The 15,560-nt window shown below is 35.3% G+C and overlaps 1 protein-coding gene across 10 annotated transcripts in view; it reads left to right on the top strand.

Moving 5' to 3' along the window:
• Positions 1-15,560, top strand: part of TCF12 (transcription factor 12) — a 377,037-nt gene that overhangs the window by 292,810 nt on the left and 68,667 nt on the right. For all 10 annotated transcript variants that reach the window (XM_019441990.2, XM_019441988.2, XM_019441986.2 and 7 more), the window contains one exon: positions 2,898-2,950. In XM_019441990.2, coding sequence (XP_019297535.1) covers positions 2,898-2,950 — 53 coding nt within the window. The remainder of the gene's footprint in view (positions 1-2,897; positions 2,951-15,560) is intronic.

Here is a 15,560-nt window from a genome sequence, read left to right as displayed (position 1 = left end):
ACAAGAAAATTGAAGTTGTACAGGCTGTTTATAATCAAAGATATGGCAGCTTTTGAAATAAATATAGCCCACTAAAAGAAACTATGCCATAGTTATTTATTCCACAAATACTTGTTGACTGCTTTCAATTCATGTATCTACCTTCTGTCAAACCTAGAGTTTTGTGCAGTAGCCCTAGTCCCTGGGTCTAGAGTATGCTTGAGGGTATAAAAGGGCAAAGATGGTCATGTTTGGAATAGAGAGCTCTGACTAGATGTGCCCCCCTCTCAGCATTATGGGTGATTTAGTATATGTATTGATGAAGTAAGCCCAGATGATTTAGACCAGTATACTGTTTGTTACTAAAGAAATGATAAATTGTAAAGCATCTTTCCTCCATCTTTATGACTTTTGTTCCGTATCAAATGAGTTAGGGTAGGAACATTCATGAGTCTAGATGTGTCAGTGTCACTCTCGAGAAATATCTTGTTAGTATGTTATGTAAGCACATACTATAACAAAAAGCACTAATATGGACCAATATACTATTACTAAAAGTTCAGGAAGCTAAGCAACTGAGCTGAGGCTCGGTACCCAGGGAGGCCCACTCATTTCCTATATGAATAACATTTATCATTATTATCATTCCATTCTTCATTGTTACTTCTCACTCAGCCACTCTTTCTTGGCGTTGCAGTTATTCCTAAAATCTCAGAGTTGAAAGGACTTCAGAGGTCATCTACACCCACCTCAGCATCTTCTCAAGCTAGTTAGATGCTTTAGGAAATCAACATTTTGCAAAACAGCATCTAGCTATTTAATTTATAAACACTTTGCCACAGAATTTAATATAAACTAATCATAACAGCTAAAATTTATTGTCACTGTCTGTTACACACTGTCCTGAACATCTTTCACGTATTATCTTTATTACAATAACTCTAAAAGGTGGTATTCCCTTTTCACATCTTAGCAGCTGAAGCTCAAAGAGGGTAAAAGTAACTTGCCCACGTTCACATAGCTGCTGTATGGTGCAGCTGAAATTTGAATCCAGCCAGCTTACTCTCTTAACTGTTACAGTTTGCAACCCCTCAGAAGTGAACTATGAATCCCGAACTCATGATTTTAAATACGACATTATACAAGTAATTGTGTAGTGACAGCCAATGGTGAGATAAAAATATAAAAGAAAAATTTATATTCACATTGGAAGAAAAAACTGTCCTAAACTAAATAGCAACATCTTCTGGTGGTAATTAATCCAAAATAGATTGATGAGCTCCCCACTGACAGGAGCGGTTCAGTTGACTCTCTCGGCATGGAGTATGAGTTTTGCTCAAGGGATGCTGTTTTTATTAGTTGTAAAGAGTTGGGTTCTAGAAAAGCCTCACAAAGAACAAAAAAAATTTGCTTCTAAGTTTTATAAATACAGAGTGTGCCAGATGTTGTTTATCTTTGGCACTTTTGTTTCAAGGAAATATAGGCTGCCTCTTGGTGTAGGGACTTAGATGGTAATGAATGCTTTCCCCCCCTTTGTATTGTATAAATTTTTTCCACATGCTACACATGCTTATAAAGTTGCTTTCTTAGCTTTGCAGCTTCCTGGAATAGTCACTGTAAAGATTCCCAGCCCTAATTTAAATGAATTTCATTCTTTCTTAAACAACCGTGTGTCTTATTATGTCATATCATTTATGACCCAGGAAAATATCATGCATGTTTAATTCTCATTTTTACAGTTTGCAAAAATAGTATACTTTACATCAGCCTTGTTAATAGTGAACGCTTCTGAAAAATCCTGAGTTTCATCCATTATTTGTGTAAGATTGGAAAACTGTACTTACCACCTTTTTTTACAGTAAATAAGATGGACAAGTTTTAAATCTTAAGTTTTACAGATGAGTAAAATCGAAATACCAAGTGAGGCTGGTTGGGTATCTGAAAATACTCATTTTCTAATTTATATCAATAAATTATTTAAGTCTTATAAAGAAACATCCATCCAAGATAAATGACACAATAATCAGTGCTGAATTTGAAGTTTCAACCACACACTGTGGGGTTTTTTTTTAATGCTTATTTATTTTTGAGAGGGAAGGGGAGAGAGAAACAGTGCAAGCAGGGGAGGGGCTGAGAGAGAGGGAGACACAGAATCTGAATCAGACTCCAGGCTCAGCGCTGTCAGTGCAGAGTTGGACCTGGGGCTCAAACTCACAAACTGCAAGATCATGACCTGAGCCAAAGTCGGAGGCTTAACCCACTGGGCCACCCAGGGGCTGCAACCACACATTGTCAAACAGTGGATATTCTTACAGAATCCTGGATGACATTGTATATGACAGTGCCTGTATGTAATAGTTTATGTAACATTTCTCTGACATAATTTCAACCATAATTTTTCATTTATTAAATTTTATTTCAAATTTTTAACATAGTTGTAGCATAGCATTAACTTTCAGGCTGTTGACTATGCTTTTAAACCTAACTCTTAATGTGTTGTGGATACTAAATTTGTTAAACAGTTTTACTATTAAAGTGACCTGTTATACCAGATGCCCCTCTGCAAATGACAGTGCCTAGTGTGGAGCCTGGCACCTAAATGGGTACCTAAGAAATGTTAATTCCCTTCCCTCACACATGCTTATTGGTTTGTTATTTTCTTTCCTGTTTTGCTTTGTTTGCTTTCATCTTCCTAAGCTTATGGGATATGTGTTTCAGAATATATCACTTCATTAGGAGAATTGTTTTGCCCAGGAACCAGTTAGAAAGAATGAAGCCCTCATCTTTATATTCCCTTGCTTATTCCTAAATATTGGAAAGCCAGAAAAGCGCTAGAAGGGAAAACTCTTTCCTATTCACCTGAAGTCTGATGTTTTCTAATATAAATGCTGATGAAATACATTGTTTTCCATATGCAGATCCTTTGCAAGCAAAGAAAGTCAGAAAGGTGCCTCCTGGTTTGCCTTCTTCAGTAAGTACCCATTTTTTTGACTTTGTGGTAAACAACTGATTTCAGCTATTCAGTATTTGCTGGCTGTAAGGATTATTTGATTGGTGTCAGCCAGGCACACTTCGCATAGTAACTGTTCACTGTTCAACAGAATCATTGATTGAGATAAATCCACATTTAATGTTAGGTTTTTAGATTTCTCTGCAGTAATTTGTAGCTTACTCATATGCTGTTACTCCATGTCCCTGTCATTTGAATTCCCCTCTTGGGAAGAGGACTGGGCCGGTAGCTGTCAAAGAAGATCTCCTGTACAGGTCTTTTGATGTTTAATTAGTCATTATGTTGCTGAACAGGAGGACAGACAGAGATTAATAGCTGAGAATCTTAGAAATTTACATTTGTAATAATCCCAGTGGAGCTAAAGACATTAAGATTCGGAGGACATGTTCGGCTCAGCTTGCCTCAGTAGGACTGAAGTTATTAATATGCATAAATCACCGAGTCAGATGTTCATTGTGAAGCCCTTGTGGATTTTAAAGCCTTCATTAAGCCTTTCCTAACTTCAGCCTAGCATCAGGAAAGCTTTCAAGCAACTAGTTTGTTGATCCCTCTTTGCTCAAAAAATATATCCTTTGAGAATAAAGAGCTTGCATGAAGGAGGTTGGAAAGGTTTGGTGAACAGTCATTAATGGCCGTGATAATCTAATACTGTAGGGGTGTTTGTGCTATTAAATATATTTTATTCTTCTAAAGAGTGAAAGTATTTGTAAATGAACCTACATCATAAATCCACCTACATTTAAAAATCTCTGGTGTGAGAAGGGAAATCTTTTTCCTCTCTCCCTTTGCTTTGAACAAATGGGGAGTGGGGCTTTTGGACTGAGGCCCCATGCCTTGTAGGGTACATCTCTTTGTTGTGTAAATGGATGTTGGGCTTTTATTTGGCAGTACTTAACACATGGGCGCAGGTGCTGCTGGATGAGTCACAGCTCATCGAAGTATACACTGAATGGAATATCCGGCTTGGCAAGTAGTAATCTAGAAGGAGCAGCATGGGTCTGAGCTCTATTTTTTATTAAGGCTGAAGTAGAGATATCATCTTTTTGGTTGTTTGCCTTCCTTCTTTCCTGTGTTCTTCCCCCTGCCTTCTCTTCCGTGTGATACATGAAAACTCAGATTTGAAATCCTCTTTGAAACTCAGTTCCAGATGGACTGAGTTTTATGCAGCCTAGGGCAGCTGTGCTCTGAACCTGCAGCCTACCTGGAAGGTTGGATTGCAGCTGCAGGCATTCTTAAAAGCTTTTGCTTGCATAAGCACTTGGGCCCACTAGAGGCTGAATAGCTGCTTGATAAACAAAATGAACACAATGCCTCAAATCATTATTCCCGAAGACAGGAATTTTTTTTCAACAACAGCTAAAAATAGTTGGGCAATTTACATTTTAACAGTTGTATGCTGTGGAGGGGTAGGTGGTTCAACAGTATAACAGATGATTTCTGCTAGATTAACAGAAATCATATTTAAAACTGACAGAACTGCTAAAACATGTAACTGTGCAATTTTCTTGTAATTTATTGGCATAATTCTATGAAAGTAATAAAAATTAAATTACATATTAATATTTACCAGGACTACACAGGTGAAAAAAAATACAAGGTTTGGAAATGAAAAATTCATCTCATTTCTTCTTAGCCTAACACTGATTTTAAGAAACAGTATATTTTCAGTGTTTCATAGTTTTTTCATGTTTAAAACAAAAGGGCAAACTAGAGCAGTCTGGAAAAAGAATAGACACTGGAGGTAACGGGAATTCCTTCCAGTCCTAATCATAACAGCGGTCACTACTTGGAGGTAGTTCTCTGTATTGTTTCATGTGTCAGGACCAGCCACAGAGAAGGGGAAAGCCACTGAATTCTGAACTTTAATTTCTTTGAGAACCATTAGAAAATTTTACAAGCCAGGCCTAAGTATGTAGTGTGTTACCAATTACCTTACTCAGGATTTATTAGATATTTGTACAGAACAGAATAGAATTCAGTGTTTTCAATTCTATATTTAATATCAGCATCAAATACACACTACTCAGAAACCATGATGAAAATAGTATTTAAACATTTTGAATGTCATTAAGCATATATAAAGAATAAATGCATTTTAATTAATGAAAGTATATTTTAAATTAAATGCTATGTTGAAATCTTAAGTTTTTTAAAGAGAATTTTTTTTTTAACTTTAAAAATAGGTACCTTGGGGCTCAGTCGGTTGAGCACTCGACTTCGGCTCAGGTCATGATCTCACGATTCTGAGTTCAGGCCCCATGTCAAGCTCTGTGCGGACAGCTCAGAGCCTGGAACCTGCTTCAGATTCTGTGTCTGCCTCTCTCTTCTGCCCCTCCCCTGCTCACATACTGTCTCTCTCTCTGTCTCTCTCACTCAAAAATAAATAAACATTTAAAAAAAATTTTTTAAGATACTTTGATAAATATTCCCAAAATAATAAACTTTTGGGAATACTTATGGTTACACTATTTACCTTTTCGGTATCTAAAGAAAATGGGAATTTAAAGTTACAGTTTTCTATTGGAATCCTTTTATTGAAATAAATGTAATTTATAGACCTTAATGTACATTGTAAAAAGGTATAAAAATGAAAGTGGACTGTGTATATTTTATTTCATGATCATTTGAATATTATACTTACTAAACCAAACTAGAAACTTGACAGTAACATCTCAGATTTCACAGTTTGCTGTTTATCCAAAATATCTTTAATCATCTTTAAAATACATGTTACCTTTTTACGAAAGAAACAGTAGAAGAGCTAGGTTAATATTGTACTGCTCATACTGCTGCAGAAAACCAGAGGCAGCGTTACTTAACATGCAAAACAATAATCTATACAGTTGACCACAGAGCATTGGCCTTTTCTTTTTGTGAACCATGATACAATTTTAGGTTTCATAAGCACAAACCTCAGCTCTTGTATTCCTCTCTGCATAACAACTGAATGGTAATTCCTGTCTGTGGATTAAGATCCAGTAAGTGTTTGTTGGCAACATTAAAGCAGCATGATTAGTAAGGTTAAGAGAATGATCTGCTCAAATGTGCTGGCTCAGTTAGTGATTATTTGTATGACCCTGGACTTGTCAGTCCTTAGAAAATCTGAAGTGGGAAATCTGAAGTTCCTTTCAGGTGTAAAAATGCTAAGTACTTATGGTTTTAAAACTGATGTACCCAATACATAATCAGAAAGCACAGTGGGCATAGTTTTCTTCCCACTGATAAAAAAAAAAATAAAGAGATGTCCTTAAGCACATTAAATTTTCCACTTGCTTTTCTACATAGGTTGAAATATTGGACAAAGTAGACTTGTAACAGTAACATTAGAATGATGCTTAGATATTGAAAAGTCTAACATAGACACACACCATCATTACCTTCAGGGAACTTCCCATATAATATGAGATACAGGCATTCAGTGATTAATTATATTGCAGTGAGGCAAGTAAAGCTGTATACCAAAGACTCTGGAAACATAGGGTAAGTAGAATGAACCCTACCTTGGGAAGCACTGATGGCTTCATGAGTTGACATTTGAGCTGTGTTTGGAAAGATGAGTAGCAATTCTTCTGTTAGGAGGGAGAATGAACAGACAGGTAAAAGGCATAGACCTAAAAAAAATAAACACATGCTCAGGACACATCTAGAAGTACAGCATTACTGTATTCTATACCAAATACAACTTGTCCTCTTGCAGACCCACTTTCCCACTCCAGAGGAGGACTGGGGAACATATAAAATCAGTTCTGATATGAAAAGGTATAAACTGTCATAACAGTCTATGCTAGATAAAGTCCTAAAGTATCCTGGCTGATAAATAATAGGTGGCATTTGTGATTGTTAAGGTTTATCTGGGAGACTTTCAGAAGGCATGGGACTTTGACTTTGTGGGGTGTTTTCCTCCTTTTTTAGGGCTCCTGAACCTCCTCTCCCATTCTCTTAGCCCCCCAACTTTGTTCTTATGTGTATACCAGTTGTTTTTTATCTGTATCAGATTTGTACTAAGATACAACATTTAAGGAGATTGTGAAGAACTGGATAGTGGTAGGGGGCAGTTGTGGTTTTATCCTAGTAATTTTTGAAAAAAAATTGAAACATTTGTCGTGTATTTGTTAACATCCCTTACAGCCTCACTCTGTTAGAGGTGCAGGACTTACATGTATAAGGATCTATGTTAACCATTATCTGTATTATCTTAATCTTTAATCTTTGCACCACACCTCTTTAAGATAACTAAATACACTCGTCTTAAAAATGAGGAAATTGAGGCTCACATATTAAGTAACTTGCCCAAGATCACACATAAAGCCAAGATTACTATCTAATTTAATATCAAAGACCATTTTCTGTTTATTATGAATGTTAAAACATATTACATATCTTGGTTTACTCATAAAACATCCTATCCTGTTCAGTATATTAAATTTAAACCATAGTTTATTCTGTCAATTACATTTTTGTTGATCAAATTTATTTTTAATTGGCTTTGTTCCTTTAAGGAACTTATCAGCATCTGAAAGGATGATGTAGAAAAGCACAGACTTTCCAGTCCAGCAGATCGTGGGTTTTATCTGGCCTCAGCTGCTTTTTATTTTAAAACCTTGGATAACTTGCTTTTAAGTTTTCTAAATCGCCAAGTTTCTATTTGTAAAAAAGGAGATAATGCCTATCTAAAATATTAGTGTGTAGGTATCCTGTGCCTAACACGTGTCCAGCATATAATAGACACTCAATAAAGGTTCTTTATTTTTTCTAGTTCTTACCAGTACAGCTTGAAATTTGAAGAACTTTAGCATTTCATTTTTACCAAATTTTGCTGGAAAGCAAGCAAGGGTTTAAAAACATAAGCAGAGATAAATGTTAGACTAAAAGATACAAAGTATTATGCTACCTAGACTTGCATATATAATATATATGCTTGACATGAGTGGTAAATTGTAACTGCTCTTGTTGTTTAGAGATCATTTATTTTCAGAAAAGGAACCTTCAAAAGGAGAGAAACTTTGACAAACAAAATACTGCTACCTAGAATTCATTATTTTTTGTTTTTTTAATTTAATTTAAATTATTAAATTTTAATTAATTTAATTATTTTTGTTTTCTGAATTATCAGAAACCTATACCTATTTTTATCATTTGTTTAACATCTTTATCTTTATGTCCCTCTGAAGCATTTCTCAGATGTAAAGAAATTTCTTTGTTCCTTAGGATCTATTTTTTAATTTGGTGTTAGTATTTTCAGACATAGATAATTTTTTTAATATACTGCAGAAGATGCAGAATTCTGAAGTAAGAAGCAAGACACTTTCAAGATTTTTATCACCAGAAAAAAATCCAAATGGCTTTTTTAGACCCAAATTCTGCCTAAAGTTTTGTTGTTGTTCAGTAGCATTTGAAAACATCTTCTGAACATCAAATTTTAATATCTTTTTGAACATGGCATGTATTCATTATTCATTTTGAATATAACTGGCTTATAGTCCCATACGTAGGCTGATGACACAGTCTGTTTCTTAATCAAATGCTACGCTGTCCTTTGTCCTTTGTTTTTGAGTATGTATATATTTTCCCCACAAAAGCTATTATGGTTTATCACATAATTTCTTTGCTTTTTAGTTAAACTTTCAAAGTGTATTTACCACCCCAGGCAGGCATCAAATTTGTTTTGTTTTGTTTTGTTTTTTTGCTCTTACCCCCGTAAGGAACTTGGAGTCTGAGATAAATCAAAGCAGCTTAGAATCCACCTTTTCTTGTTTTGCTGCAGATAGGCAGAGTTCTGTAGCCTTTCATTTGGTAATTGGCTGTAGTTCAGGAATTATGTCTTCTTTCTCCCAAAATTTTTATGGGATTTTATGTTGTTAGGAATGACTTTTTAAAAATTAATGTTAATTTTGAGTTATTTTTAGTAGTAAATTTGAAATTTCAGGGGCAGCCCTTGAGATGACTGTAGATATCCTGACATGTTCCCGAACCACAAAGGCCACTAAAACATGTCCAATGATCTAGCATTTTCATGTATATACTATATAAAACTTGGTTTGAATATTAAATAGAGAAGGTCAGAATATAAAATCTTGAGGGTGACTAAATGGAAGATTTTTTTTTTTAAATAGGAAAGAGAGGACAAATACAAGTTTCTATATTCTGCAGAAATAAATACAGAATGGCAAAAATGAGTAACGTGGAAAACTATCATCTAAGAGATTACTGGCGAGCTGAGCCTGTTAGGAAAAGGTCAGGGGTTAGAATCATAGAGAAACTGTTCTCTCCAGTTTATCCACAAAAATAGCAAGCAAGATGAGCAGCAAGTAGAATACTCTCAAAGGGAGTGTCCTTTGCAAGTCACTAGGAAGCTAAAATAACAGAGTGATTGTAGACAATTATAATTATAGGGCTTTAAGACTAGCAGGAGTCCTAGGGCTTCTGGAACAAACAGTATTTACACGCAGCACCAGCTTCAGCTTAACTTCATGAGTGAACCCTCCAGTTCTTGAACTTAAGTTGGAATAGGTATTAGCTTAGCTCCTTTGGCAGACAAGCTTAGAGGGCACACAACAACTGTAGGTACTTAAGAGTTTCTTATTTCTGGCTGTTAAATAAGCGGTCTCTGTTTGAGAGTCACTGCAATATAAAATTTCCAAAGTGGCCGATTCCTTCTCTGACTTTATAGGTCAGAAACATCTTCGTATTTTACAGAAACATCTTAGTATATAAAGGGAATGGTTCTACAATCCATTCCAAACTTATATTCAGTTTGGTCATTGACTGAAAGATTTTCTTCATACATTAATAAGAAATAGCCACCATTTATGCTGACAGTAACTACTGTTCAGAACAGTGTCAGAATTGTATCAGTGTAGATAATAGGTTTTGAATCCATAGTTTTAATATGTTCATTTTTGTGAGGAGCCAGTAATGTCTTTGATCTTATTTTAAAGTCAAAAAACAGAAGGAAAAGTAACTGGTGAGTAAGTCCTGTATATCCAGTTGTTTGTACTGATGTGACTGTACAACCACAGCGATATTTGTTATTTTCTGATCTCTCCTAATTTTTTCAAAGAGAAAGAACATCTGAATTTCAGAGTTGGCTTTTAAGGTTTATTGAACTCTTCAGTTGCTGGTGTTTCAGATCTTTAAGACTTAAAGCAGACATAGGATAAGACCCAATGTATGTTTGTGTGTGTAACTTGTCTAGTTTTTAAAGGTTATGTGGTGGCTGAATTCTGTGAATGCTTTTAGAGTTTAAGCCCAATGTTAAGGTATTCAGCATCAGTATAATCATGAAAGGGTTTTACTGTTGTTGTTTTAACCTAATGCAGTTGAGGATTATTTTTTGCAAGTATAGGAAAGGATAACTATAGGATAAATTAAGAAATTCCACGTTTTATCACTGAGGATGTTGAGGACTCTGGATTTCATTCTCTGTTAGGGAAGACAATTATATCCTAAGTAATTTGGTGACATGAAATTTGCCATATCTGATACTCCCTTTGTTTAACCAGTAGTGATTTTACTTTGAAAAGTCACTTACTATACTTGTATAGTATCTAATTTCAAGGTCTGTAATGTATGCTATATAGATAAGTACCTAGTTAGGTTTATAAGCGTTTTAAAAGCACTGCTAATCCAAAGGTACTTTCTGATTTCTCCTTTGTGTTTTTATTGAATAGATTTTAAACAAATTTTAATGTGTTGGCCATTTAAAGTTTCTGTCTTTTTTTAAATGTTTATTTATTTTGAGAGAGAGAGAGAGAGAGAGAGCGCACAAGTGGCATAGGAACAGAGAGAGAGGGGGTGGAGAGAAGATCCCAAGCAGGCTCCGCACCATCTGTGCAGAACCTGATGTGGGACTTGAACTCACGAACTGTGAGATCATGGCCTGAGCCGAAATGAAGAGTCAGACACTTAACTGACTGAGCCATGTAGATGCCCCAAAGATTTTGTCTTTTATCTTCTTTAATTATTTGAATACGTATCTGTAACATGTATTCAATCCAACATATCTATAATATGCCAACATTTTATGTGTTCAAAAATAGTGTGATTCTAGAAATTATGTTTCTGGAAAATTTTCTAGAACCTGCTTACTTTTTTGTTAATAAACCTATATGTCGACTCTTCCTCAGTGTGCTTGACCAGGAGTCAGCAGACTTTTTGTGTAAAGGGTTGTGTAGTAAATGCGTTCAGCTTTGTGGGCCAGATGTTCTCTGTAACAACTATGCAGCTCTGCTACCAGAACATGAAAGAAGCCCCAGATGATACATAAATGGACATGACTGTGTTTCAATAAAACTTTATTTGTAAAATCAAACGGTGAGCTAGATTTGACCCATAGCCATAATTTGCCAACTCCTGCATTAGGCAACATAAGTTATATGCTTTAAAGTAAATACATTCTTACTTTCATAATATAGTCCCTGTGAAAAACAGACCCAAAGTGAAACAAAATTAGTCATTTTTTAGGCCTCTTCCCTGGTTATTTGTGGGGCTTTTTAGAGTCATTACCTGATATTCATTAGTCCCTTCTTCATTTTCTTAAGGTTCCAGGCACTGGGCCAGAGTTTATTGTATTGGCAGAAACTTCCCAGAACCTTTATTTGCTTTATTCTGACTGTGATAATGAAGGAGCCTCAATGTATAAAGTGGGGGGTACAGTGTCACAATTTTTCTAGATTTAAATGTTAGATTAGGTAGTATGCAGGAGAGTTTATGACTTCAAAAGTAAGTCCATGAATTGATATATTAGTAACTGATTATTTGAAACAATTGGGTTTAAAGTATTTAAATAAGTTTATTTTGATATAGGCAGTCCTATAATAATATTTTACTTAACCGTACATATATCTCTGTGCCCACTCATCATCTTTTATCCTGGTCCAGCTTTCTCATAGAACCCAAAGCTTAAAGGTTGTTTCTAGCAGCTTGAGAATGAATTGCAACCCAAATGTGATTGTGAAACAAATTCTGTTGAAGCATAAGCACTCTATAAACATGAAAGTTTCATATGAAACTTAATCCTCCGTCTCATGACTAGAAAAATCATTTTCTCAATTGATGTTAACCTCTATAAATTTAAGTGAATATTTATGGTTCTTATTTAATTCCCTCTTTAGCTTTATGATCACTAGTATCAATAAGAAATAAGTATTAAAACCCTTGTCAGTTTTCTGACTTGTGCTTGATAATTAATTTTTTAAACTATAAAACTTGATATTATTTGAAATCAAATTATTTTCTTCAACATCATCAAAGACATATTTTAAAACCCAGTAATTTTTTTCAGAGAATCTTTTTTTTAAAGAGATTAGCTAGAAACTTTTTTTAAAGAATTTTTTTAAGTTTATTTATTTATTTTGATGGGATGGGGACAGGTGCAGGAGGGGCAGAGAGACAGGGAGACAGAATCCCAAGCAGGCTCCACCCTGTCAGCGCAGAGCCCTATGTGGGGCTGGAATTCAACAACCATGAGATCTTGACCTGAGCTGAAGTCAGACGCTCAACCAACTTAGCCACTCAGGTACCCCAAAACTTTTTTTTTAATGTTTGCTTATTTTTGAGAGAGAGTGCACACATGCGTGCATGCAAGGGGGAGAGGGGCAGAGAAAGAATCCCAAGCAGGCTCTGCAGTGTCAGCACAGAGCTCAACACTGGCTGGAACCCACAAACTGTGAGATCCTGACCTGAGTGGAAATCAAAAATTGGACGCTTAACCCACTGAGCCACCCAGGTGCCCCAGAGAGAGAGAATGTTAAGCATGCTCCATGCTCAGCATGGAGCCCAAAGCAGGACTCAATCCCATGACCCTGAGATCCTGACCAGAGCCGAAATCAAGAGTCTGATGCTCAACCAACTGAGCCACCCATGCACCTTTAAAACCCAATAATTTGAATAAGAATTAGAAACTCTTTCCCACTAAAGTGGGCTCCATTTAATAGATCTCCAGTGAATGGAATATGAATCCATTTATATATCAAGTACTCATTATGAGTGAGGAATTCTTTTAGGCCCTATAGATTTAAGTATAAATAAAGCATGGACCCGTGTACCCTGTCTTCATGATGCTTATAGTCAAAACCTAAGTCTGACCTTTGGAAAGAAATATTTTGAAATTTTTTTCTGTTGAGTAATTGTTGCCCTCTGGGCACATCCAGGAAATGCTTTTTGAATTAAATTAAAAGGATAAAAATAAATACTGTAAAGCCATTACTTTATGTTAACTATAATAGGGAACATCATCTGTTAATGACTTCCTTCTCCAAGCTGTACTTTTCATCTTCCTCCTACTCTGGCTGTTCAGATCATCAAAAATATGTTAACTTCTTTTCTTTGTAAAGAAACTGAATTATTTGTCCTATTTTTTTCTCTGCATTTATGCAGTTAACTCACAGTTACATACAATAGGAGTTATTTTTGCAAAAATAACTATTTTGCAAAAAAAAAAAAAAGGAGTAAATTTGCAAAAAAAAAAGGGGGGGGGGTGTAAATTACAGGCAATTCAGCCATTACTCTACAGTGCCTTAGGATTAACCTAATTAACAATATAAGGTCCTGATCCTTATGTGACAGATGGAAAACCGGAATATAGGAAACCTATTCCTAAAGGGGGGGAAAAAAAAGAAAAAGCTGTAGTTTCACTGACATAAAAATGAAATACTGGTTATCTTCCCATACTAAATTCCTCATAGTAAAATTATCTTCAAAAATTAGACCATTTGTCACCACCTGTTGCTATCATCATTGTCCAGGCCACTTTTATTCCTTTTCTGAATTATGGCAACATCTTCCCAGCTAGTCTTCCACTTTTCCTTCAGTCTTTTTTTTTTTTTAACACAGGAAGATCCTTTTAAAATCTAAATCAGATGATATTCTTCTGTTCAAAATCCCCCAACAGCATTTCTTACCACTGTAAAACCAGATCCTTAAAATAGCTGTCAAGACCTTTCTGATCTGACCCCTGCTACCTCCCAGATAGCATATCCCATTAATTTACCTATCTAGCCACACACTTGCCCTCTTTTTCTTTTCCTTAAAGATATCAATCCTCAGGGCCTTTGCATTTCTCTGCCAGAGCATACCTCCCTTTAGTGTCCACATAGCTAGTTTTCTCACATACTTTTTTCTTTGATCACATAACAATCACTAGGGATCTTTCCTGACTGTTCTAAATAAAATGGCAACATGTCCCTGTCACTCCCTCTTTTCTAACCTGCTGTATTTTTCTCTATAACACTTGTTACCCTCTAATATACTATAATTTTTCTATCTCACCCAGGAGAAACTTGATAAGGCAGGGGCTTTCTTTATGTTGTTTTATCTGCAGCACCTTGGTGCATAATGGATGCTCAGTGTATATTTGTTGAATAAATGAACAAACTCAAATAAAAAAACAGTATAGCCATGACTCTTCCTTTATCCTGGGCCATGCTCAGTTGAGTTGACTCAGAAGGCATAAAAAACATACTGGGCAAGGGGCGCCTGGGTGGCTCAGTCAGTTAAGTGTCCAGCTTCGGCTTAGGTCATGATCTAGTGGTTCGTGAGTTAGAGCCCTGCTTCGGGCTCTGTGCTGACAGCTCAGAGCCTGGAGCCACTTCGGATTCTGTGTGTCCCTCTCCCTCTGCCGCTCCCCTACTCACGCTCTCTCTCTCACAATAATAAATAAATGTTAAAAAAAGAATTTTAAAAACATACTGGGCAATATATATATAATCTATATAATTATATATAGATATAGATAGATATAGATATCTATATAAATAGATTATATAATATATAAACTATATAATAAGTGTTTAATATGCTTAAACTTGGTAAAAGCTTTTCAGGGAGGAAAAGAAAATCTCTAATTTTTTATCAGAAAAGGAGAAGTCTTTTCAGTGGCAAAGGTCACTGAAATTCTTTCCAGTTATACAGACTTAGTTTTTCCCTCTGTTAGATATGTTAGAGTTTGCATTTAGCTATCCGTGTGAGGTCTCAGCATTTGATAGTCTTATATTCATAGGATCTTTATTCCAGTTTTAGCAGCACTAAATATATATATAAATATATATATTTACATATATTACATATGTATATATGTAATTACATATATATAAATATATATATATATATGTAATTGGAATCCAAAATAACCAATGATAGGGTAAACAGGTGTTCTCAAGATCACATACCTGTAAAGGTGTTATGGTATTGCTAATTTTCATTCTTTACTTTCCTATTGTACCTAGTAAACTTTCCAGCCTACATAACCATTACAGCCACCTTTGTTTATAATCCACATAACAATCTTTTATTGATATACAAATTCTCCAGCCAAAAGGCACAAAGAAGCAAATCACAGGCCCAAAATTCTTTATTGCAGAATAGTGCAGGAGCCACAGCCTACTTAATTATGATGGGCTCCCCACTGACTCCTTAACTTTCTGTTGCTTGCTAAAATTATAACAAAGCCATCTCTCTAGAGGCTTACATGTTTGTTTGAAGGATATGGCCAAAAATCTTTTATTTTCCAGATGATGCTATATTAAATATAAAATGTCTGGCCTGTAGATCAAATTGTACTTTACTGAGAAGT

This window comes from Panthera pardus, unplaced genomic scaffold (assembly GCF_024362965.1).
Source record: "Panthera pardus isolate Hobbes unplaced genomic scaffold, ASM2436296v1 HiC_scaffold_24, whole genome shotgun sequence".
Taxonomy (NCBI): Eukaryota; Metazoa; Chordata; class Mammalia; order Carnivora; family Felidae; genus Panthera; species Panthera pardus.
The sequence above is the reverse complement of the archived record's forward strand: the minus strand, read 5'-3'. Positions and strand labels throughout refer to the sequence as shown.